Genomic DNA, 26,334 nt, shown 5'->3' on the forward strand with positions numbered 1-26,334 from the left:
AAAAGATATATAAAAATATGTATTCTAAGATGTATATATTATATACATATATAATATATTATATTTATTTTATATATGGATTAAAATATACATTATGTAAAATATAATTATATAGATATTAGATAAAAAATTATATAATGTAATGTAATAAAATGCAATGTAATGTAATAATGTAATATAATGTAATATAATGTAATATAATGTAATATAATGTAATGTGATATAATATAATATAATGTAATGTGATATAATATAATATAATATAATATAATATAATATAATATAATATAATATAATATAATATAATATAATATAATATAATATAATATAATATAATATAATATAATATAATATAATATAATATAATATAATATAATATAAATAAAAACCACTTTTCCTTTATTACTTATGATAAAATCACAGATGTTCCGTGTGAAAATCAGGACACAGGATGGAATATTGGGAAAAACAAGATCCCAGTTCTGATCCTGACCTTGGGACGGACAAAGTCGGGACAATTCCAGGTTTGGAATGCAAGCTGTGATTTTATCTCTGAAATAATGAGGCTTGATTGGGGCATAATTGCTTAATTACGTAACTCAGAGCTCAGTGCGCATGCGCAGCCCGGAAAGGTTATCCAGGGGGCAGCGAGGGAGAGAAACACCCCAAAATCCAGCATCCCCCCCAAATCCGGGATCCTCAAAATCCCAGAGCCCCAAAATCCAGGATCCCCAAAATCCAGGAGTTCCAAAATCCAGCACCCCCTAAAATCCAGGAGCTCCAAAATCGAGGAACCCCAAAATCCAGGACTCCCCAAAATCCGGGATCCTCAAAATCCCAGAGCCCCAAAATCCAGAGCTCCAAAAATCCAGGAGCCCCAAAAATCAAGAGCCCCAAAAATCCAGGAACCACAAAATCCAGAGCCCCAAAATCCAGAGCCCCCAAAATCCAGGAGCCCCAAAAATCCAGGAGCCCTAAAATCCAGAGCCCTAAAATCCAGCAGTTCCAAAATTGAGAAACCCCAAAATCCAGGAGCTCCAAAATCGAGGAGCCCCAAAATCCATGACTCCCCAAAATCCGGGATCCCCAAAATCCAGAGCTCCAAAAATCCAGGAGCCCCAAAAATCCTGGAGCCCCAAAATCCAGGAGCCCAAAAATCCAGGAGCCCAAAATTCCAGGAGCCCAAAATTCAGAGCCCCAAAATTCAGAGCCCCAAAAATCCAGACCCCCAAAATCCAGGACTCCCCAAAATCCGGCATCCCCAAAATCCAGAGCCCCAAAATCCAGGATCCCCAAAATCCAGAGCCCCCAAAATCCAGAGCCCCAAAATCCAGGATCCCCAAAATCCAGGAGTTCCAAAATCCAGCACCCCCTAAAATCCAGGAGCTCCAAAATCGAGGAACCCCAAAATCCAGGACTCCCCAAAATCCGGGATCCCCAAAATCCAGAGCCCCAAAATCCGGGATCCCCAAAATCCAGAGCTCCAAAAATCCAGGAGCCCCAAAAATCCAGAGCCCAAAAATCCAGGAGCTCCAAAAATCCTGGAGCCCCAAAATCCAGAGCTCCAAAAATCCTGGAGCCCCAAAATCCAGGAGTTCCAAAATCCAGAGCCCCCTAAAATCCTGGAGTTCCAAAATTGAGGAACCCCAAAATCCAGGAGCTCCAAAATCCAGGAGCCCCAAAATCCAGGACTCCCCAAAATCCAAGGTCCCCAAAATCCAGAGCCCCAAAATCCAGGATCCCCAAAATCCAGAGCCCCCAAAATCCGGGATCCCCAAAATCCAGAGCCCCCAAAATCCAGAGCCCCAAAATCCAGAGCTCCAAAAATCCAGGAGCCCCAAAATTCCAGGGGCCCAAAAATCCAGGAACCACAAAATCCAGAGCCCCCAAAATCCAGGATCCCCAAAATCCAGGGTCCCCAAAATCCGGGATACCCAAAATCCAGAGCCCCAAAATCCGGGATCCCCAAAATCCAGAGCTCCAAAAATCCAGGAGCCCCAAAAATCCAGGAGCCCAAAATTCCAGGAGCCCCAAAAATCCAGGAGCCCCAAAATCCAGAACTCCAAAAATCCCGGAGCCCCAAAATCCAGGAGCCCAAAATTCCGGGGCCCCAAAATTCAGAGCCTCAAAATCCAGGAGTTCCAAAATCCAGGAGTTCCAAAATCCAGCACTCCCTAAAATCCAGGAGCTCCAAAATCGAGGAACCCCAAAATCCAGGAGTTCCAAACTCGAGGAACCCCAAAATCCAGGACTCCCCAAAATCCGGGATCCCCAAAATCCAGAGCCCCAAAATCCGGGATCCCCAAAATCCAGAGCTCCAAAAATCCAGGAGCCCCAAAAATCCAGGAGCCCAAAAATCCAGGAGCCCCAAAAATCCTGGAGCCCCAAAATCCAGAGCTCCAAAAATCCCGGAGCCCCAAAATCCAGGAGCCCCTAAATCCAGAGCCCCAAAATCAAGAGCCCCAAAAATCCAGGATCCCAAAAATCCAGGAGCCCCAAAATCCAGGGTGCAGGATTGGACCCCAAAAATCCAGGACCTCCAAAATCCCGTATCCCCCAAAATCCAGGTGCAGGAATGGACCCCAAACTCCAGGATCCTCAAAAATCCAGGATCACCCAAAATCCAGGTTCCCCAAAAATCCAGGAGCCCCCAAAATCCAGCATGCAGGACCGTGCTCCTTGCAGGCAGTGACTGAATTATTTTCTGTTTGCTCAAAAAGGAAAAAAACTCCGAGGTTTCTTTCTTAAATTTGATTAAAAAAAGACAATTAGTGAGACTTTTACTATTTCACTTGAAATCTGGAGTTGTTAATTCGACAGAGGAGAAAAGGTTTTGCTGAGGCAATTCACGAGGAAAGGAAGAGAACAAAAGGAAAAATCACTTATATATTATATAAGTAACATATTACATATATTATATTGTGTTATGTTGTGTTATGTTGTATATAATATTTATAGTATATTTTATATATAATATATTGTAGATTATGGGGACAGTTTGTTATATATAAAATATTATATATATATATCAGATAGTGTATTATATATAGCACTTTATATATTATATAAGTAGTATATTATATATATATAGCCTATTATATATTATAGATATAGTTTGTTACAGATATAGTATAGTATATATTATAAAAATAATATGTTATATATAGAATAAATCGTAGATTCTATATGTTATAGATAGTACATAATAGATTTTATATAGAGCATATTATATATACAATTAATTATTTAGATAATAAATGATACATAATATATTATAATATTATAATATTATATATTATATATAATCTATTACAGTAGACTATATCTTATATATAGTATATTAGTATTATAATCGTATTTTAATTATGTATTATAATTAGTATATAATATACTTTATTATAGTATAATATATAGTATATATAGTATATATAGTATAGTATTATAATTTATAATATACAATCTATAATATGTAATATATTATATATTATATATTATATATTATATATTATATATTATATATTATATATTATATATATTGTATACTTTATACTATACATTGTATATTATGGGTATAGTGTATTACATATATATTACATATATTATATATCGTGTATTAAATATTTTATATTATACATATTATGTATTATTTATTATATAGTATATATAGTATAGTATTATAATCTATAATATGTAATCTGTAATATAATATATAATATATAATATATAATATATAATATATAATATATAATATATAATATATAATATATAATATATAATGTATATTGTATATTGTATATTGTATATTGTATATTGTATACTATACATTGTATATTATGGATATAGTGTAATACATATATATTACATATATTATATTGTGTATTAAATATTTTACATTATACATATTATATATTATATATTATATATTATATATTATATATATAATGTATATTATATGCTGTATATCACATATATAGCATATTATGCATTACATATGTAGTATATTCCATATTCTACATCATTTATATTTTACAGTACATATTATACGGTACAGTATAGATTATTTCCAGAATCGAAAACGGGAGCAGATTTACAGGACACTATTGATGAATATCTCTTAGCATCCAGCACATGAACAGTGTGGAAAATGCACATGATCTGATTGGCTCTCGGCAAACATCAAATTGATCATTACAATTAATAAAAATCAATTAGCATTGCATAGTAATTAAAACGAATGCTGTCCGTGTTATGTTGGAGCGTTTTGCTGTATTAATCTCTTTCAAGCAGAGTGGTGGGGACAGTTTTTAGCCCATAAAATCACATTAAAATCGGAGCTCTGTGATGTGAGATAATTTCTGTAAGGAGCACAAAAATCTAACGAGATAACCAAGGAATTCTTCACTCTTGGCCAGAGATGTAAAATGTAAAAATCCTTTTTTGGCCGAGTCCCAGGCACCCGGAGAGCCGGAATTCTTTGCTTTTTATTGTTTCCTGTTTTCAAGTCAATTTTAAAATAAAAAACTTCTTATTGTTTCCTATTTTAAAGTAAATTTTTGAGGAAATTCTTTACTTTCTATTGTTTTATTGTTTATTTATATTGTATTATACTTTTAATATTCTTAACATCCTAATTTTTATTACTAATTTATTACTATTTTATTACCATTTTTATTACCATTTTGTTACTAATTTATTACCATTTCTATTACTATTTTATTACAATTTTGTTACAATTTTATTACCATTTTGTTACTAATTTATTACCATTTTTATTACTATTTTATTACCATTTTGTTACTATTTTATTACTGTTTTGTTATTATTTTATTACTATTTTAATACCATTTTGTTACTAATTTATTACCATTTCTATTACTATTTTATTACAATTTTGTTACTATTTTATTACCATTTTATTACTGTTTTATTACTATTTTATTACCATTTTTATTACCATTTTGTTACTAACTTATTACCATTTCTATTACTATTGTATTACAATTTTGTTACTATTTTATTACCATTTTTATTACTATTTTATTACTGTTTTGTTACTATTTTATTACCATTTTTATTACCATTTTGTTACTAACTTATTACCATTTTTATTATTATTTCAATACTGTTTTGTTACTACTTTATTACTATTTCATTACGATTTTTATTACTAATTTATTACTATTTTGTTGCTATTATATCACCATTTTTATTCCTATTTTATTACCATTTCTATTACTATTTTATTACTATTCTGTCACTAATTTTTTACCATTTTTATTACTCTATTATTACTATTTTGTTACTATTTCATTACCATTTTTATTACTTTTTTCATTATTATTTTCATTACTATCAAACGAGGATGAGGAAGGGGGGGATTCGTGCCTCAGTTTCCCCCATGGAATGAGGCAGCTCCAGGAAGGAGCGGGAATTTCGGGCGGGAATTTGGGGTGGGAATACGGGAGATCCCAGGATGGGAGGGGTGGGGTCGGGTCTGTGCCTCAGTTTCCCTCCCTGGAATGAGGCAGCTCCAGGAAGGAGAAGGAATTTGGGGCAGGAATTTGGGGTGGGAATTTTGGGGGTCATAGGATGGGGGGTGTGTGTGAGATGTGCCTCAGTTTCCCCTGGAATGCTGCAGGAAGGAGCGGGAATTTGGGGCGGGAATTTGGGGCGGGAATTTGGGGGCGGGATCCGAGGATGAAGGGGGGGGGGGTTGGGATTGGTGCCTCAGTTTCCCCCGGAATGTTGGAGCTCCAGGAAGGAGCGGGGATTTGGGGGGGTCCCAGGATGGGGAGGGGGAGATTTTGTGCCTCAGTTTCCCCAGGAATGGCAGCTCCAGGAAGGAGCGGGGATGTGGGGGAGGGCGGGGGTCTGAGGACAGCCGGGATTTGTGCCTCAGTTTCCCCCCTGGAACGCTGCAGGAAGGAGCGGGAATCTGGGGCAGGGGGGTGAGGGCTGTGCCTCAGTTTCCCCAGGAATTCTGCAGCTCCGGGAAAGAGCGGGAAATTGGGGGCGGGGATTTGGGGGCGGGGATTTGATTGGGGGCGGGGAGAAATTTCGGGGGTTTCCAGAATGAGGTAGGGGGGGGGCTGTGCCTCAGTTTCCCCTGGAATGCGGCAGTTCCAGGAAGGGGCGGGAATTGAGGGGGGGGGGGGGGGAATTTGGGAGCGGGGATTTGGGGGCGGGGATTTGGGGGGCGGGGATTTGGGGGGCGGGGATTTGGGGGGCGGGGATTTGGGGGGTCCCAGTATAGGGAGGGGGCGGGGTTGTGCCTCAGTTTCCCCCGGGCAATTCGGGGGTCCCGGGTTGGGATCCGGGGCTGTTTTGGGGGCGGGGCGAGGCTCGACCGTGGCCCCGCCCACCTCGGGGGAGGAAGGGGGCGGGGCGAACCCCCCGGGCCGGGGCGGGAATTAATTAATAACTTTATTAATTAATAAATTAATTAATATTTGCAAACTCCTCCCCTCCGGGCCGGCTCGGGAATCCCCGGGGCAGTTCCGGGAATTAATTAATTAATTAATTTTAAAATTAATTGCGAAACCCTCCCCCCCCCCCTCCATTCCCCCCAGGCCGGCTCGGGAATCCCCGGGGCAGTTCCGGGATTTAATTAATTAATTAATTAATTGCGAAACCCTCCCCCCCGGACCGGCTCGGGAATCCCCGGGGCAGTTCCGGGATTTAATTAATTAATAAATTCATTAATATTTGTAAACACCCCCCCTCCCCTCCCCTCCCCCCCCCCGGGCCAGGTCGGGAATTAATTAACAAATTAATTAATTTGCGCACTTCCTCGGTGTGGGTCAGGAATTCCCGGGGCCCTTCCGGGAGTTAATTAATGAATATATTCATTAATTAATTAGCGAGGCCCCGGGCCCGCGGCCAGGCCGGGGCGGTGCCGGGGCCGTTCCAGAAAGCTCCGGGAGCGGAACGGGAGCGGGAACGGGGCGGGACCGGGACCGGCCCGAGGATAAAGCGGCACCGGAGCGGCCCCGGCCCCGGCACCGGAGCGGGACTGCGGGTACGGGACTGCGGCAACCCCAAATCCCCGAACCCCAAATCCCTGAACCCCGAACCCCTGAATCCCTGAACCCCGAATCCCAAATCCCCGAACCCCTGAATCCCCGAACCTCCGAATCCCAAATCCCCGAACCCCTGAATCCCAAATCCCCGAACCTCCGAATCCCTGAACCCCGAATCCCCGAACCCCAAATCCCCGAACCCCTAAATCCCAAATCCCCGAACCCCTGAATCCCTGAATCCCCGAACCTCCGAATCCCAAATCCCCGAACCCTTGAACCCCGAACCCCAAATCCCCGAACCCCTAAATCCCAAATCCCCGAACCCCTGAATCCCTGAACCCCGAACCTCCGAATCCCTGAACCCCGAATCCCCGAACCCCTGAATCCCTGAACCCCGAACCCCAAATCCCTGAACCCTGAATCCCAAATCCCCGAACCCCTGAATCCCCGAACCTCCGAATCCCTGAACCCTCAAACCCCTGAATCCCAAATCCCCGAACCCTCAAATCCCTGAACCCCGAATCCTCAAATCCCCGAATCCCAAAACCCCGAACCCCCAAATCCCTGAAAAATCCCTGAACTCCCAAATCCCCGAACCCCTGAACCCCCAAATCCCCGAACCCTCAAACCCCTGAACCCCCAAATCCCTGAACCCCGAATCCCTGAAAAATCCCTGAAAAATCTCTGAACTCCCAAATCCCCGAATCCCTGAATCCCAAAACCCCGAATCCCCGAATCCCAAATCCCTGGACCCTCAAACCCCTGAGCCCCGAATCCCCAAATCCCCGAACCCCTGAATCCCAAAACCCCGAACCCCCAAATCCCCGAATCCCAAATCCCTGAACCCCCAAATCCCCGAATCCCCCAATTCCCAAATTCCCAAATCCCCGAATCCCCCAACTCTGAACCCTCGGATCCCCGAACCCCCCAAATCCCTGACCCCTGAATCCCAAACCCCCGAATCCCAAATCCCTGAATCCTGAACCCTCAAACCCCAAATCCCTGAATCCCGAGTTCCTAAATCCCCAAATCTCGAACCCCCGAACCCCCAAATTCCCAAATCCCTGAATCCCTAAACTCTCCAATCCCTGAACTCGCATTCCCAAATCCCTGAACCCTGAATCCCAAATTCCCGAAGCCCCAAATCCTCGAACTCCAAAACCCGAACCCCCAAATCCCCAAACTCCGAATTCCCGAACCCCCAAATCCCAGAACTCCCCAAATCCCCGAACCCCCAAATTTCTAAATCTCAGAACTCCCCGAATCCCAAAACCCCAAATCCTCGAACCCCCGACCCCCAAAATCTCGGAACCCCCAAATTCCAAAAGCCCCCAAACCTCTGAACCCCCAAATCTTCGAATCCCAAATCCTGAACCCCAAATCCCCCAATTTTCCCCACTTTTTTCCCTTCCCCCCCCCCCAGTTTTGGGGTCCCCCCGGGCGGTTTTTGGGGTGGGGGCGGGGATGGAGCGGGCGGAGGCTCGGCGGGAATTTCCCACAATTCCCCGCGCCGGGCAGGACCCAACGGGGATTTGGGATTTGGGGCGATGATTTGGGATTTGGGATTTCGAGGGGGGTTATTTGGGATTTCGAGGGGGGTTATTTGGGATTTGGGGTACCTGGGGTTATTTTGGGACTGGGGGCGGTTTATTTAGGATTTGGGGGGATATTTTGGGATGGGGGGTAAATTAGGATTTGGGATATGCGGGATTCTTTGGGATTCTTTGGGATTGGGGGCGTTATTTGGGACAGGGGGCTTATTTTGTGGGCTTTGTTTGGGATTTGGGGGGAGTTATTCGGGATTTGGGATGTACGGAGTTATTTGGGATTTGGGGGGGCCGTTTGGAATGGGGGGATTATTTGGGATGTGGGATGGGGTTTTGGGGCTGTGGCAATGGGGGTTTTTGGGGTGTCGGGGGGGTTATTTGGGATTTGAGGGGGTTATTTGGGATGTGGGATGGGTTATTTGGGATGGGGTTTTTTTTGGGGATTTGGGGGGACTGTTTGGGATGGGGTTTTTGGGATTTCAGATATTTTTGGGGGGTTTGGGGGTTTTTTTGGGATGTGGGATGGGTTTATTTGGGATGGGGGTTTATTTGGGACTTGGGCGGCTGTGGGATGGGGGTTTTAGGGTTTGGGAGATTCGGGGATTTGGAGGTTCGGGGATTTGGGATTCAGGGATTTGGGATTCAGGGATTTGGGAGTTGAGGGGTTTGAGGGTTCGGGGTTTTGGGATTCAGGGGCTGTGGGATGGGGGTTTTGGGGTTTGGGGAGGTATTTGGGGGCGTTGTTTGGGATTTGGACAGTGGGTTTGGGACGCGGGCCGTGGGTTTGGCATTTGAGGGGGATTGTTTGGGATGTGGGATGGGGTTGTTGGGGTGTCGGGGGGGGTATTTGGGGTTTTTTAGGATCTGGGGGGGCTGTTTGGGCTGTGGGCTCTGGTTTTGGGCTGTGGGACGGGTTTTGGGCTTTGGGGCTGTGCTTTGGGGCTGGGTTTTTGGGGTTTTGGGCTGTGTTTTTGGGTTTTTGGGGTTTCTGGGCTGTGTTTTGGGGTTTCTGGGCTTTTTTGGGGGGTTTTTGGGCTGTGTTTTGGGTTTTTGCGGTTTCTGGGCTGTGTTTTGGGGTTTTTGGGCTGTGTTTTTGGGTTTTGGGGTGTCTGGGCTGTGTTTGGGTTTCTGGGCTGTGTTTTGGGCTGTATTTTTGGGGTTTCTGGGCTGTGTTTTTTTGGGTTCTGGGCTGTGTTTTTGGGTTTCTGAGCCGTGTTTTGGGCTGTGTTTCTGGGGTTTCTGAGCTGTGTTTTTTGGGTTTTTGGGCTGTGTTTTGTGTTTTTGGGGTTTTTGGGCTGTGTTTTTTGGGTTTCTGGGCTGTGTTTTGGGCTGTGTTTTTGGCTGTGTTTTTGGGTTTCTGGGCTGTGTTTTTGGGTTTCTGGGCTGTGTTTTTGGGATTTCTGAGCTGTGTTTTTGGGTTTCTGGGCTGTGTTTTTGGGATTTCTGAGCTGTGTTTTTGGGTTTTTGGGCTGTGTTTTTTGGGTTTCTGGGCTGTGTTTTTGGGTTTTTGGGGCTGTGTTTTGGGCTGTGTTTTTGGGTTTCTGGGCTGTGTTTTTGGGTTTTTGGGCTGTGTTTTTGGGGTTTCTGGGCTGTGTTTTGGGCTGTGTTTTTTTTTGGTTTTTGGGCTGTGTTTTTGGGTTTCTGGGCTGTGTTTTTGGGTTTCTGGGCTGTGTTTTTGGGTTTTGGGGCTGTGTTTTTTTGGTTTTTGGGCTGTGTTTTTTTGGTTTTTGGGCTGTGTTTTTTTGGGTTTTTGGGCTGTGTTTTTTGGGTTTCGGGGCTGTGTTTTTTTGGTTTTTGGGCTGTGTTTTTTTGGTTTTTGGGCTGTGTTTTTTTGGGTTTTTGGGCTGTGTTTTTTGGGTTTCGGGGCTGTGTTTTTTTGGGTTTCGGGGCTGTGTTTTTTTGGGTTTTGGGGCTGTGTTTTTTTTGGGTTTTGGGCTGTGTTTTGGGCTGTGTTTTGGGCTGTGTTTTGGGCTGTGTTTTTGGGCTGTGTTTTTTTGGGTTTTTGGGCTGTGTTTTGGGCTGTGTTTTTGGGCTGTGTTTTTTGGGTTTCGGGGCTGTTTTCCTGCAGTGTCACCCTGCAGGGGGGGTTGGGGACAGTGGCCCCCCCCGGGCTGGGCCCGCATTGCACAAGGCTGGGGAGGGAAGGGGGGGCTGGGCCGGGCTTAGCTGGGTTTACTTGGGTTTTATTCGGGTTTTGTTTGGTTTTACTTGGGTTTTATTTGGATTTTATTCGGGTTTTATTTGGGTTTTATTTGGGTTTTATTTGGGTTTTATTTGGGTTTTATTTGGGTTTTATTCGGGTTTTATTTAGGTTTTATTTAGGTTTTATTTGGGTTTTATTCGGGTTTTATTCGGGTTTTATTCGGGTTTTATTTAGGTTTTATTCGGGTTTTATTTGGGGTTTATTTGGCTTTTATTTGGGTTTATTTGGGTTTATTCGGATTTTATTTGGGTTTTATTCGGTTTTTATTCAGGGTTTATTTAGGTTCTATTTCGGTTTTTATTCGGGTTTTATTTGGTTTTTATTCAGGGTTTATTTGGCTTTTATTCGGGTTTTATTCAGGTTTTATTTGGCTTTTATTCGGGTTTTATTCAGGTTTTATTTGGGTTTTATTTTGTTTTTATTTTGTTTTTATTTTGTTTTTATTTGGGTTTAATTGGGTTTTATTTGGGTTTATTTAGGTTCTATTTCGGTTTTTATTTAGGTTTATTTGGGTTTTATTCGGTTTTTATTCGGGTTTTATTCGGTTTTTATTTGGATTTATTTAGGTTCTATTTCGGTTTTTATTTGGGTTTTATTCGGTCTTATTTCGGTTTTTATTTGGGTTTAATCGGGTTTTTATTCGGGTTTTATTTGGATTTATTTAGGTTCTATTTCGGTTTTTATTTGGGTTTATTCGGGTTTTTATTCGGGTTTTATTTGGGTTTGTTTTTTTTTTTTTTTTGTGTTAAATTCCGGATTCATTTGGTTGTATTTGGGTTCTTTTGGGTGTGTTTGGGTTTCATTTGGGAATTGCACAATCCCGGAGGAGGCGGCGGCGGCGGCTCCCACTGGGGGGGCGGGGGGGGCCCGGGGCCGCTCCTTTTTTTTGGGGGGCGGGGGGGGCCCGGGGCCGCTCCTTTTTTGGGGGGCAGGGGGGGGGGGGGGTTGCGGTTTGGGCCCCGCCCGGGAAATTCCGAAATTCCGCCCGCGGTCCCCGGGCCCGGGGGGGGTGGGGGGGGGGGGCACGGCCGGACCCCCCCAGTGCCCCCCGAGACCCCCCCAGGGTCCCCCCCTAAACCCCCCGTGCCCCCCCAAACACCCCCAATGCTCAGAGACCCCCCCCAAAGTGCTCAGGGACCCCTCAATGCTCAGGGAGCCCCACAAGTGCGCCCCTAAACCCCCCCAGTGCGCCCCTAAATCCCCTCTGATCCCCCAACGCTCAGGGAACCCCACAAGTGCGCCCCTAAACGCCCCTAAATCCCCTCTGATCCCCCAATGCTCAGGAATCCCCACAAGTGCGCCCCTAAACCCCCCAGTGCGCCCCTAAATCCCCTCTGATCCCCCAATGCTCAGGGAGCCCCACAAGTGCACCCCTAAACGCCCCTAAATCCCTGCCCCCCCCGGACCCCTAAACCCCCCCAGTGCGCCCCTAAATCCCCTCTGATCCCCCAACGCTCAGGGAACCCCACAAGTGCGCCCCTAAATCCCCCAGCGCGCCCCTAAACTCCCCTAAATCCCCGCCCCCCCCCCCCGGACCCCCTAAACCCCCCCTGACCCCCCCCCTCCCCTCCCCTCCCCCCCGCGTTTCCCGCTCCCGGGTTTGTTTGGTTTGGGGGGGGCGGGGAGGGGGGGGGAGGGGATGAGTCACAGTCCCGTGAGGGTGGGGGAGGGGCAGGCCCGGCCCTGTACCCCCCCTGTCCCCCCCGTCCCCTCTGTCCCCCCCTGTCCCCTCTGTCCCCCCCATGTCCCCTCTGTCCCTTCCTGTCCCTGTCACCCCCCTGACCCCCATTTCCCCCCCCGGCGCCCCAGTCCCCATTGCTGTCCCTGTCCCCTCCCTGTCCCTGACCCTCCCATCCCCTCCTGTCCCCAATCCCTGTCCCCTCCTGTCCCTCCCTGTCCCTGTCCCTGAGCCCCCTGTCCCACCCTGTCACTCCTGTCCCCTCCTGTCCCCTCCTGTCCCCCCGACCCCCCTGTCCCTGAGCCCCCTGTCCCACCCTGTCCCCTCCTGTCCCCCCATGTCCCTGTCCCTGAGCCCCCTGTCCCACCCTGTCACTCCTGTCCCACCCTGTCCCCCCCTGTCCCCTCCTGTCCCCCCATGTCCCTGTCCCTGAGCCCCCTGTCCCCCCCTGTCACTCCTGTCCCCAATCCCTGTCCCCTCCTGTCCCTGTCCCCCCGACCCCCATGTCCCTGAGCCCCCTGTCCCCCACTGTCCCCTCCTGTCCCCCCATGTCCCTGTCCCTGACCCCCCTGTCCCACCCTGTCACTCCTGTCCCCCCCTGTCCCCTCCTGTCCCCTCCTGTCCCTGTCCCCCCCTGACCCCCCTGTTGCTGTCCCCCGCTCTGTCCCGCCCTGTCCCCCCATGCCCGTCTCTGTCCCCTCCCCCAGACCATGGCACTGTCCCCGTCCCCTCCTGACCCCCGCCTTGTCCCTGTCCCCAATCCCTGTCCCTGACACCCCAGCCCCTCCTGGCCCTGTCCCCCATCCCTGTCAGTGTCCCTGACCCCCCTGTCCCACCCTGTCACTCCTGTCCCCCCGTCCCCTCCTGTCCCCTGGCCCCCCTGTCCCTTTCTGTCCCTGTCCTCCCCCGTTGCTGTCCCCCCATCTCACCCTGTCCCCCCCAATCCTGTCCCTGTCCCCCCCTGTCCCTGTCCCCTCCTGAGCCCCCTGTCCCTTGTCCCTGACCCCCCTGTCCCCATCCTTGTCCCTGTCCCCAGACCATGGTGCTGTCATTGTCCCCTGTCCTTCTCCCTGTCCCCAGGCCATGTCACTGTCCCTGTCCCCTGTCCCTGTCCCCAGGCCATGGTGCTGTCACTGTCCCTGTCCCTGACCCCTCATCCTGTCCCCTGACCCCGTCCCTGTCCCCGGACCATGTCACTGTCCCTGTCCCCTGTCCCTGTCCCCAGGCCATGGCGCTGTCGCTGTCCCTCTGCCTGACTCTGTCCCTGTCCCTCTTGTCCCCAGGCCACGGCACTGTCCCTGTCCCCTCACCCCGTCCCTGTCTCTGTCCCCTGTCCCCTCACCCCGTCCCTGTCTCTGTCCCCAGGCCATGGCACTGTCCCTGTCCCCTCACCCTGTCCCCTGTCCCCTGTCCCTGCTCCCTGTCCCCTGTCCCTGTCCCCTCACCCTGTCTCTGTCCCTGTCCCTGTCCCCACTCCCTGTCCCCTCACCCTGTCCCTGTCCCCAGGCCATGGCGCTGTCCCTGTCCCCAGGCCATGGCACTGTTCCTGTCCCCTGTCCCTGTCCCCTCACCCTGTCCCTGTCCCTGTCCCCAGGCCATGGCGCTGTCCCTGTCCCCTCACCCTGTCCTTGTCGCTGTCCCCAGGCCATGGTGCTGTCCCCAGGCCATGGTGCTGTCCCTGTCCCCTCACCCTGTCCCTGTCGCTGTCCCCTCACCCTGTCCTTGTCGCTGTCCCCAGGCCATGGCGCTGTCCCTGTCCCTGTCCCTTCACCCTGTCCCTGTCCCCTCACCCTGTCCCTGTCGCTGTCCCCTCACCCTGTCCTTGTCGCTGTCCCCAGGCCATGGCGCTGTCCCTGTCCCTGTCCCCTGTCCCTGTCCCCTCACCCTGTCCCTGTCGCTGTCCCTGTCCCTGTCCCCTGTCCCTGTCCCCTCACCCTGTCCCTGTCGCTGTCCCTTCACCCTGTCCTTGTTGCTGTCCCCAAGCCATGGCGCTGTCACTGTCGCTGTCCCCTCACCCTGTCGCTGTCCCCAGGCCATGGCGCTGTCCCTGTCCCCTCACCCTGTCCCTGTCCCTGTCCCCTCACCCTGTCCTTGTCCCTGTCCCCAGGCCATGAGGCTGTCGCTGTCGCTGTCCCCTCACCCTGTCCCTGTCCCCTCACCCTGTCCCTGTCGCTGTCCCCAGGCCATGGCGCTGTCCCTGTCGCTGTCGCTGCTGGCGCTCCTGGCCCTGGGGGGGGCACGGGCACTGCTGCCCCCCGGGGAGCTCCGAGGTGAGGAGGGGAAATTTGGGGGGTTGGGGCTAAATTTGGGGGGGTTTGGGGTTAAATTTGGGAGGTTTGAGGTTAAATTTGGGGGGTTTGGGGTTAAATTTGGGGATAAATTTAGGGGGGTTGGGGTTAAATTTGGGGGGTTTGGGTTAAATTTGGGGGGTTACATTTGGGGGGTTTGGGGTTAAATTTGGGGGGTTAAATTTGGGGTTAAATTTGGGGGGTTTGGGTTAAATTTGGGGGGTTACATTTGGGGGGTTAAATTTGGGCTTAAATTTAGGGGGGTTGGGGTTAAATTTGGGGGGGTTTGGGGTTAAATTTGGGAGGTTTGAGGTTAAATTTGGGGGGGTTTGGGGTTAAATTTGGGGGGGTTTGGGGTTAAATTTGGGGGGTTAAATTTGGGGAGGTTTGGGGTTAAATTTGCGGGGGGTTTGGGGTTAAATTTTGGGGGGTTTGGGGTTAAATCTGGGGGGTTTGGGGAGGGGGAGTCATGGGATCTCATTTTGGGGTGTTGGGGACAGTGGTGGGGGTCACGGGTTTTAATTTTGGGGGGGTTGGGGTCACAGGGTCTCATTTGGGGGGGGGGTCGCATGCTGGGGGGGGGTCACAGGTTTTAATTTGGGGGAGGGAGTTGGGGAGGGGGGGTAATTTTTCCCCAATTTTCCCCATCTTTTCTCTGTATTTCCCCCATATTTTCCCTCACTTTTCCCACGAATTTTCCCCATTTTCTCCCCAATTTTCCCCCACTTTTCCCCCAATTTCCCCATCCTTTCTCTGTGTTTCCCCCTTCTTTTCACCCTTCTTTTCCCATTCTTTTCCCCAATTTCCCCTGGATATTTCCTCCACTTTTCCTCCACTTTTCCATCCACTTTTCCCCCAAATTTCCCCATCTTTTCTCTGTGTTTCTCCCTTTTTTTCCCCCTTCTTTTCCCCCTTCTTTTCCCCCTTCTTTGCCCCCATTTTTCCCCCTTCTTTCCCCCCACTTTCCCCTGGATATTTCCTCCACTTTCCCCCCACTTTCCCCCCAATTTTCCCCATCTTTTCTCTGTGTTTCCCCCTTATTTTCCCCCTTCTTTTCCCCCTTCTTTTCCCCCGCTTTCCCCCATTTTTCCCCAATTTGCCCCCCCATTTCCCCCCCACTTCCCCCCCTCTTTCCCTCGGATATTTCCTCCACTTTTCCATCCACTTTTCCATCCACTTTTCCCCCCAATTTTTCCCCAGTTTCCCCCGGATATTTCCCCCAATTTTCCTCCACCTTTCCCCCCGCTTTTTCCCCACTTTTCCCCAATTTTTCCCCAATATTCTCCCGCCCCTGCAGAGCTGTCTGCGGCCGGCAGCCGCGTGGTGGACGCGGAGGTGGAGCGGGCGCTGCAGGGCGTGCGCAGGATGCAGGAGCTGCTGCAGCGCAGCGGCCGCGGGCACCAGGAGCTGCTGCACTCCCTGCAGCAGGCGCAGCGCGGGAAGGAGGTGTGGGAGCGGGAATGGGATTGGGATTTGGGATCCGGATTGGGATTGGGATTGGGATTGGGATTGGGATTGGGATTGGGATCAGGAACGGGAATGGGAGTGGAGCGCAGCGGCCGCAGGCACCAGGAGCTGCTGCGCTCTCTGCAGCAGGCCCAGCGTGGGAAGGAGGTGTGGGAGCGGGATTGGGATTTGGGATTTTGGATCGGGGACAGAAATGGGGTTGGGATTGGGAATGGGATTTGGGAATGGGATTGGGATCAGGAATGGGAATGGGACTGGGAATGGGAAGGGGATGGGAACAGGAACAGGAATGGAATGGGGATGGAATCAGAATGGTCCAGGAATGGGAAAGGGATGGGGATGGGAATGGCAACAGGACAGGAATGGGATCGGTATGGGAAAGGGATGGGAATGGGATTGGGCTGGGAATGGGAAAGGGATGGGAATGGGCTGGGGATGGACTGGGAACGGGATGTTCTGGGAATGGGGAATGCCATCCCAGGAATAGGGGATGCTGTCCTGGGAATGGTGTGTCCTGGGTCCTGGAATGTCCCGAGAATCTGGGAATGCTGTGTCAGGGGTTGGATGTCCTGGGAATGGGGATTGCTGTGTCAGGGGTCAATGTGTCCTGGAACAGGGAATGCCGTCCCAGGAACAGGGAATGCTGCGTCAGGGATCGGAGTGTTCCGGGAACAGGGAATGCTGTGTCAGGGGTTGGGTGTCCTGGGAACTGGGAATGCTGCGTCAGGGATCGGAGTGTTCCGGGAACAGGGAATGCTGTGTCAGGGGTTGGGTGTCCTGGGAATTGGGAATGCTGTGTCAGGGGTTGGGGTGTCCCAAAAACAGGGATTGTTATCCCGGGGGTTGCTGTGTCCCGGGAACAGGGGATGCCCTGCAGGAGTTGGGGTGTCCTGGGAATCTGGGAATGCCGTGCTGGGGTTCAGCTGCTCCCAGGGCTCTGGGAATGCTGTGCTTGGGATCAGGGTGTCCCGGGAACCTGGGAATGCTGTGCTGGGGACTGGTGTATCCCAGCACTCTGGGAATGCCAGGATTGGGAATGCTTGGGAATTGTGTGTCCTGGAACTCTGGGAATGCCATGTCCCGGGTCTCTGGGAATGCTGTGCTGGATATTGGGGTGTCCTGGAACTCTGGGAATGCCGTGCTGGAGTTTGGGGCATCCTGGGAATCTGGGAATGCCAGGATTGGGATTGCTGTGTCCCAGGGCTCTGGGCATGCTGTGTGGGAGTTGGGGTGTCCTGGGAATCTGGGAATGTGGGGATCGGGGTGTCCCAGGACTCTGGGAATGCCGTGCCGGGGATCAGGGTGTCCCAGGACTCTGGAAATTCTGTGCCAGGGATTGGGGTGTCCCGGAACTCTGGGAATGCCAGGATTGAGGTGTCCCGGGACTCTGGGAATGCCGTGCCGGGGACTGGGGTGTCCTGGAACTCTGGGAATGCTGGGATTGGGGTGTCCTGGGAATCTGGGAATGCCGTGCCGGGGATCAGGGTGTCCCAGGAATCTGGGAATTCTGTGCCAGGGATTGGGGTGTCCTGGAACTCCTGGAATGCCAGGATTGGGATTGCTGTGTCCCAGGGCTCTGGGCATGCTGTGTGGGAGTTGGGGTATCCCGGGACTCTGGGAATGCCGTGCCGGGGACTGGGGTGTCCTGGGACTCTGGGAATGCCGTGCTGGGACCCGGCCGTCCCCGGTGGCCCGGGCGCGCGGCTCAGAGGGCGGCATTCCCGGCAGGAAGCGGTGCAGCTGGCGCGGCAGAAGGAGCAGGAGCTGTCGGCGCGGGGCGAGCGCTGCAACGCCTCGGTGCAGGCGCTGTGGGAGAGCTGCAAGCCCTGCCTGCGGCAGCGCTGCCTCCGCTTCTACTCTCGCACCTGCCGCAGCGGCGCCGGGCTCGTGGGCCGACAGGTGAGCCGCCGCGGCAGCGGGGAAAATGACTGGGAAACGGCGGGGAAATACCGGGGAAACAATGAGGAAACACCGGGAAACAATGGGGAAGCAGCGGGGAAGCAGTGGGGAAACACCAGGGAAAAAATGGAGAAACAACAGGGAAATAACGAGGAAACAGCGGGGAAACAACAGGGAAAAAAAGGGGAAACAACAGGGAAACAATGAGGAAATACCAGGAAACAATGGGGAAGCAGTGGGGAAACAACAGGGAAAAAATGGAGAAACAACGGGGAAACAACAGGGAAATAATGAGGAAACAGTGGGGAAACAACAGGGAAATAATGAGGAAACAGTGGGGAAACACCGGGGAAAAAATGGAGAAACAACAGGGACACAATGAGGGAACAGCGGGGAAACAAACAATGGGGAAAAAATGGGGAAACAACAGGGAAATAATGAGGAAACAGCAGGGAAACAAACAATGGGGAAACAACAGGGAAATAATGAGGAAACAGCGGGGAAACACCAGGGAAAAAATGGGGAAACAGCAGGGAAACAAACAATGGGGAAACACAGGGAAACAATGAGGAAATGCTGAGAAACAATGAGGAAACACTGGGGAAACACTGGGGGGAAAGAGGGAAGCAAAGGGAAAAAATGGGGAAGTACCAGGGAAAAAACAGGGAAACAAGGGGAAAAAATGGGGAAGTACCAGGAACGTAGAAGGGGACAGCAGGGAACCAATGCCGAAACAGCATGGAAGCAATGGGGAAACAATAGGGAAATAGCAGGGAAATAATGGGGGAGCACCAGGGAAATACTGTGAAGATACCAGGGAAACAGTGGGGAAAGAACCAGGAAACAACAGGGAAACACCAGGAAAACATTGGGGAAACATTGGGAAACAATGGGGAAACAGTGGAGAGATACTGGGAAAATACCAGGGAAACAATGGGGAAAAGGGAGGGAAACAGTGGGGAAACAGCAGGGAAAAACCAGGAAATAATGGGGAAACACCAAGGAAATAGCAGGGAAACAATGGGGAAACAATGGGGAAACAACAGGAGATGCTGGGGAAATACTGGAAAAACAACAGGGAAACAACGGGAAGCAATGGGGAAACAACAGGGAAACACCAGAAAACAATGGGGAAACAATGGAGAAACAGGGCGGAAACACTGGGGAAAGAAACACCGGTGGGAAAAATGGGGAAACAGCGGGGAAGCAACAGGGAAGTAATGGGAAAATACCAGGGAAATGAGGAAATGCAGGGGAAACAATGGGGAAACAGTAGAGAAACACTGGGGGAAACAATGGGGAAAAAATGGGAAACAACAGAGAAACAGTGGGGAAACACCAGGGAAACATGGGGAAAACAACGGGGAAAAATGGGAAACACTGGGGAAATACCAGGAAAACAAAGGGGAAACAATGGGGAAACACCAGGGAAATAATGGGGAAATACCAGGGCAAACACTGGGGAAATCCTGGGGAAGTACCAGGAAAACGTCAGGGAAACTACGGGAAAACGGGGGGATTGGGGATGATCCCCTTCCCATTCCCATTAGCCAGAGTGTCAGCGGCTGAGGGACTCTGGGATACCAGGAAAAGGCGATTTGGGCCGATCCCATTCCCACATTTGGGGTGATCCCATTCCCATTAGTGACCCCACACAGGTCAGGGGCACCGGGATACAGGAAAAGGGGATTGAGCATGATCCCATTCCCATTCCCGTTAGTGACTCCAGGCAGGGGAGGGGCACCGGGATACGGGAAAAGGGGGAACTCAGCCTCACCCCACTCCCGTTCCCATTAACTGGAAAACTGCCGGGGAGGGACCCCACATCACACGGGAATACCGGGAAGGGCCTTGGTCTCATCCCATTCCCAGGGCTTGGGCTGCTGAGGGATCCCACAAGGATACTGGGAATGGGGGACTCTGCCCTGATCCCATTCCCAGAGGGTTTCCAGGTGTGGGATCCTGGGAATGGCCGGGTTTTGATCCCATTCCCAGAGTGTGGGATCCCACATGGCACAGGGATCCCAGGAAAGGGGGATTTTCCCCTGACCCCATTCCCAGAGGGTCTCCAGGTGCGGGATCCCACATGGCACAGGGATCCCGGGAATGGCTGGGTTTTGATCCCATTCCCAGAGGGTCTCCATATGCAGGATCCCACATCGCACAGGGATCCCAGGAAAGGGGGATTTTGCCCTGATCCCATTCCCAGAGAGTCTCAAAGTGCAGGATCCCACATGGCCCAGGGATCCTGGGTTTTGTTCCATTCCCAGAGGGTCTCCGGTTTGGGATCTTGGGAATGGCTGGGTTTTGATCCCATTCCCTGAGGGTCTCCAGGTGCAGGATCCCACATCACACAGGAAAGGGGGATTTTTCCCTGATCCCATTCCCAGAGGGTCTCCAGGTGGGGGATCCCACATGGCAGAGGGATCCCGGGAATGGCTGGGTTTTGATCCCATTCCCAGAGGATCTCCAGCTGAAGGATCCTGGGAACGGCCAGGTTTTGATTCCATTCCCAGAGGGTCTCCATATGCAGGATCCCACATCGCACAGGGATCCCAGGAAAGGGGGATTTTGCCCTGATCCCATTCCCAAAGAGTGCAGGATCCCACATCGCACAGGGATCCCAGGAAAGGGGGATTTTGCCCTGATCCCATTCCCAAAGAGTGCAGGATCCCACATCGCACAGGGATCCCAGGAATGGGGGATTCTGCCCTGATCCCATTCCCAGAGAGTCTCAAAGTGCAGGATCCCACGTGGCCCAGGGATCCTGGGTTTTGTTCCATTCCCAGAGGGTCTCCGGTTTGGGATCTTGGGAATGGCTGGGTTTTGATCCCATTCCCTGAGGGTCTCCAGGTGCAGGGTCCCACATCACACAGGAAAGTGGGATTTTTCCCTGATCCCATTCCCAGAGGGTCTCCAGGTGGGGGATCCCACATGGCAGAGGGATCATGGGAATGGCAGGGTTTTGTTCCCATTCCCAGATGGTCTCCAGGTGTGGGATCCTGGGAATGGCCAAGCTTTGATTCCATTCCCAGAGGGTCTCAGGTGGGGGATCCCACATGGCACGGGGATCCTGGATTCTGGCCCCATTCCCAGAGGGTCTCCAGGTGTGGGATTCTGGGAACAGCTGGGGTTTGACCCCATTCCCAGAGGGTCTCCAGCTGTGGGATCCCACATTGCCCAGGGATCCCAGGTTTTGATCCCATTTCCAGAGGGTCTCCGTGTGTGGGATCCTAGGAATGGCCAACCTTTGATCCCATTCCCAGAGGGTCTCCAGGTGAGGGATCCCACATCACACAGGGATCCTGGGTTTAGTTCCCATTCCCAGAGGGTCTCAGGTGCAGGATCCCACATTGCCCAGGGAGCCCAGGTTCTGACCCCATTCCCAGAGGGTCTCCAGCTGTGGGATCCCACATGGCCCAGGGATCCCAGGTTCTGACCCCATTCCCAGAGGGTCTCAGGTGCGGGATCCCACATGGCCCGGGGATCCCAGGTTCTGACCCCATTCCCAGAGGGTCTCCAGGTGCAGGATCCCACATGGCCCGGGGATCCCAGGTTCTGACCCCATTCCCATTCCCATTCCCAGCTGGAGGAATTCCTGAACCACTCGTCTCCCATCTCCATCTGGGTGGACGGCGAGCGCCTGGACTCGCTGCTGGAGCGCGACGAGCGCCAGGAGCGGCAGCTGCAGGACCTGGAGGAGCGCTTCGGCCTCATGGAGGACGGCGTCCAGGACATCTTCCTCGACAGCTCCCGGGTCCAGGGCCGCCTCCACCCCTTCTTCCAGGTGCCCTTCGGCGGCTTCCGCGAGGCGCTGGGGCCGCCGGTGCAGCGGCTGCGCCTCCCGCGCCGCTCCCGGCGCTTCTCCGGGGACTTCTTCCCGTTCTTCCCGCACCGCCACGGCGGCTTCCAGCAGCTCTTCCAGCCGCTCTTCCAGATGACCCAGCGCATGCTGGAGGACGCCCAGGGCAGCTGGGAGAATCCCACCGGAGAGTTCGGGACAGGTGGGAATGGAGGGGAGCGGGACGGCGGGTGGGGGATCCACCGAATTCCGGTGGGGTTTGGGGAAAAGAGTCGCGGGGAAATCATCTGGAGTTCCGAGGATTCTGAGAAAGGACGCCCAGAAAACCCTTCCCGGGTTTAGAGGATTTGGGGGATTCTGAGAAAAGATTCCCAGAAAATCCTTGGCAACGTTGGAGGATTCTGGGAAAAGATTCCAGAAAATCCTTTGCCACCTTGGAGGATTCTGGGAAAAGAGTCCCAGAAAATCCTTTGCAATCTTGGAGGATTCTGAGGTTTCTGAGAAGATTCCCAGAAAATCCTTGGCAACTTTGGAGGATTTGGGGGATTCTGAGAAAAGATTCCCAGAAAATCCTTAGCAACGTTGTAGGATTCTGGGAAAAGATTCGCAGAAAATCCTTGGCAATGTTGGAGGATTCCCTAAAGGGAGTTCCCATGGAAACCTGGGAATCAGGAGCTTCGCTGGTGGTGGGCTGGGATTTTTGGGTATTGTCCCACCTCAATCCCAGCTGCCATCATGGGAATGGGGTTTTTTTTTTGGAATTTTGCAGGTGTTTGGGTTTTTTGGGAATGCTGCTGATGGGTTTTTGTGGGGGGAGAATGTTGCAGGTGTTTGGATTTTTTGGGAATATTGCAGGTTGTTTTTTTTAAGGAATGTTGGAGGTATTTGGGTTTTTTGGGAATATGCAGGTATTTTTTAATGGGAATATTGCAGGTGGTTTTTACAGGGAATATTGCAGGTGTTAGGTTGTTTTTGGGATTGTGCTGATGATTTTTTGGTGTTTGTTTTTTTTTGGGATTACAGCCGATGTTTTTTCGGTGTTTGTTTTTTTTGGGATTACAGCCGATGTTTTTTCGGTGTTTGTTTTTTTTGGGATTACAGCTCATGTCTTTTTGGTGTTTGTTTTTTTTGGGAATGTCGCAGCCGGTGCCATCACCGTCTGCCAACGCAGCCCTGGGGACGGGAGGGGCCCAAATTCCAAGGAAAAATCCCTTTTCTGGCACCTGGGGGGGACCTCCCGGGGCTGGGGGGGGGATTTGGGGAGCTGAGGCCAGCCCGGAATTCCCGCAGAATCACGGAATTTCAGCAATGACCGGATGGTTTGCCGGGAGATCCGGCGGAACTCGGCCGGCTGCCTGCGGATGAAGGATGAGTGCGAGCAGTGCCGGGAGATCCTGGCCTTGGGTGAGCCGGGAACGGGAATGGAAAAGGAGATGGAAAAATGGGGGTGGGGATGGGAATGGGGAAATGGGAACGGGGATGGGAATGGGGAATGGGAACAGGAATGGGGAATGGGAACGGATGGGGAATGGGAATGAGGAATGGGGGAATGGGAATGAGGAATGGGGACAAGGATGGGAGTGGGATGGGAATGGGGGAATGGGAATGGGAATGGGGGAATGGGAATGAGGAATGGGGGAACGGGAATGAGGAATGGGGGAACGGGAATGAGGAATGGGGACAAGGATGGGAGTGGGGATGGGAATGGGGAAGGGAACAGAGATGGGAATGGGGAACAGGGATAGGGATGGGAATGGCAATGGCAATGGGGAACAGGGACAGGAATGGGAATGGAGACGGGAACGGGACAGGAACAAGGATGGGAACGAGCATGGGGATGGGAATGGGATGAGAATGGGGATGGAACAGGGATGGGAATGGGGAACAGGGACAGGAATGGTGATGGGAATGGGAACGGGGATGGGGATGGGAATGGATGAGAATGGGGATGGAACAGGGATGGGAATGGGGAACAGGACAGGAATGGGAATGGGGAGAGGAATGGGGACGGGAAAGGAGATGGAAAACTGGGAGTGGGAATGGGAATGGGATGGGAAAGGGAATGGAAATGGGGATGGAACAGGAACAGGGATGTGGATGGGACGGGAATGGGAACAGGGATGGGAATGGAACAGGGATGGGAGGCGCAATTCAGGCTTTGGGGTGCACAGGGTGGGTCGGGGGGGGGTTGGAGTGCATTTTGGGGTGGGGGGACATGGGATGGGGATAGGATGGGGCGGGATGAACCCCGCAGGGCCGTGCTGACCCCATCCCGCCCCGTCCCAGACTGCGGGCAGGAGGATCCCTCCCAGCAGGAGCTGCGGGAGCAGCTGGAGGACGCCGTGCGCGTGGCCGAGCGCTTCACGCGCCGCTACGATTCCCTGCTCCGGGAATTCCAGGAGGAAATGTTCAACACCTCCGGCCTGCTGGACCAGCTGAACCGCCAGTTCGGCTGGGTGTCCCGCCTGGCCAACCACTCCATGGGCTCCGACGGCTTCCTGCAGGTCACCACGGTGAGGCCGGCGGGATGGGGCCGGGATGGGGCCGGGATGGGAGCGGGGCCAGGGGCGGGAAGGCGGAAAGTGGGACAGGGCCACAAAGGGCTCTTTGTGCTCCGGCCGGGAATCTCTTGGCAGAGCCGGATGCCGGGATGGGAGCCAAGGTCAGGGGCCCGCCTGGGGCTCTCCCGCGGCGGCTCCGACCTCAGAAATTCAGAATTTCCCATGGGATGACCCCGGTGTCCATTCCAGGTGCTGTCCAAGGCTCCGAACCCCGAGGATCCCTCGGTGCCCCCGGACACGCAGGTGACGGTGCAGCTCTTCGACTCGGAGCCGCTGGCGCTGACCGTGCCCGGGGACATCCCCTGGGACGACCCCCGGTTCATGGAGAACGTGGCCCAGCAGGCGCTGCAGCACTTCAAGGAAAACGCCGTGTGAGTCCTGTGGGACCTTCCCAAACCCCCCCTGAGGGATAACAGAGGGCTCATCCCGAATTTTCCCTCATTTCCAGAGAGTAGCCGGGCAATGCCGCCGCTGCCGCCCCTCCGGATCCCCCTTCCCGGGGGGAATTCTCAGCATTGCTGCCACCTCTCCCCTCCTGACCCTTCCTGCTGCCAGGACCCTGCTGGGCCCCAAACAGAAAATAAAGGTAGAGTTGAACACCCTGGAACTGCCTACGGAGTTTTTGGGATCATCCTGTGGGAAAAAGAAGGAAAACAAGCCTCGGAATTTTCCATAATTTCGTCATTGCAGAATTGTGGAGTTGAGGAATCAGGATCCGGTCCCGGATCTGATCCAGCAGGAGCTGCCCAGGATTGCGGACCTATCCCCATCCTGTGGGACACAAATCCCAGTGCCAGGGCCTGTCCCCATCCTGTGGGACACAAATCCCAGTGCCAGGGCCTGTCCCCATCCTGTGGGACACAAATCCCAGTGCCAGGGCCTGTCCAAGTGCCATGGACACAAATCCCAGTGCCAGGGCCTGTCCCAATCCCAGTGCCATGGACACAGATCCCAGTGCCAGGGCCTGTCCCCATCCTGTGGGACACAAATCCCAGTGCCAGGGCCTGTCCAAGTGCCATGGACACAAATCCCAGTGCCAGGGCCTGTCCCCATCCCAGTGCCATGGACACAAATCCCAGTGCCAGGGCCTGTCCCAATCCCATGGACACAGATCCCAGTGCCAGGGCCTGTCCCAGTGCCATGGACACAAATCCCAGTGCCAGGGCCTGTCCCAGTTCATGGATCCCAGTGCCAGGGTCTGTCCCCATCCCAGTGCCATGGATACGGATCCCAGTGCCAGGGCCTGTCCCAGTGTCATGGACATGGAGGCCTGTCCCAGTTCATGGATCCCAGTGCCATGGACACAGATCCCAGTGCCAGGGCCTGTCCCAGTGCCATGGACACAAATCCCAGTGCCAGGACCTGTCCCCATCCCATGGACACGGATCCCAGTGCCAGGGCCTGTCCCAGTGCCATGGACACAAATCCCAGTGCCAGGGCCTGTCCCAGTGCCACGGACAAGGATCCCAGTGCCAGGGCCTGTCCCCATCCCAGTGCCATGGACACGGATCCCAGTGCCAGGGCCTGTCCCAGTGCCACGGATCCCAGTGCCAGGGCCTGTCCCCATCCCATGGACACAGATCCCAGTGCCAGGGCCTCTCCCAGTTCATGGATCCCAGTGCCATGGACACGGATCCCAGTGCCAGGGCCTGTCCCAGTTCATGGATCCCAGTGCCATGGACACGGATCCCAGTGCCAGGGCCTGTCCCCATCCCACCTGGAATGGATCTCCAGCCCCTCATGAGACAGGGAAGAGCTTCCCTGCCAAGCAACTGCCAGGTCCTGATCCCCCTGGAAGAGATCCGGGGGAAGAAATCCTGCTGGGACACCCTAGGGGACAGTCCCTGTCCTCTGCCATTCCTGAGAATTC

At 52.0% G+C, this 26,334-nt stretch overlaps 1 protein-coding gene across 1 annotated transcript; it reads left to right on the plus strand.

Moving 5' to 3' along the window:
• Window positions 1-6,867: 6,867 nt before the first annotated feature.
• On the plus strand, window positions 6,868-25,071 carry CLU (clusterin). The gene is made up of 9 exons (XM_036405190.2): window positions 6,868-7,018; window positions 14,630-14,717; window positions 16,033-16,181; window positions 17,931-18,101; window positions 21,688-22,105; window positions 23,194-23,307; window positions 24,190-24,416; window positions 24,654-24,835; window positions 24,913-25,071. Exons 2-9 carry the CDS (start codon window positions 14,633-14,635, stop codon window positions 24,917-24,919), a joined length of 1,353 nt encoding a protein of 450 aa, XP_036261083.1. The 5' UTR covers window positions 6,868-7,018; window positions 14,630-14,632; the 3' UTR covers window positions 24,920-25,071.
• Window positions 25,072-26,334: the final 1,263 nt, after the last annotated feature.

Source organism: Molothrus ater, chromosome 32 (assembly GCF_012460135.2).
Source record: "Molothrus ater isolate BHLD 08-10-18 breed brown headed cowbird chromosome 32, BPBGC_Mater_1.1, whole genome shotgun sequence".
Taxonomy (NCBI): domain Eukaryota; kingdom Metazoa; phylum Chordata; class Aves; order Passeriformes; family Icteridae; genus Molothrus; species Molothrus ater.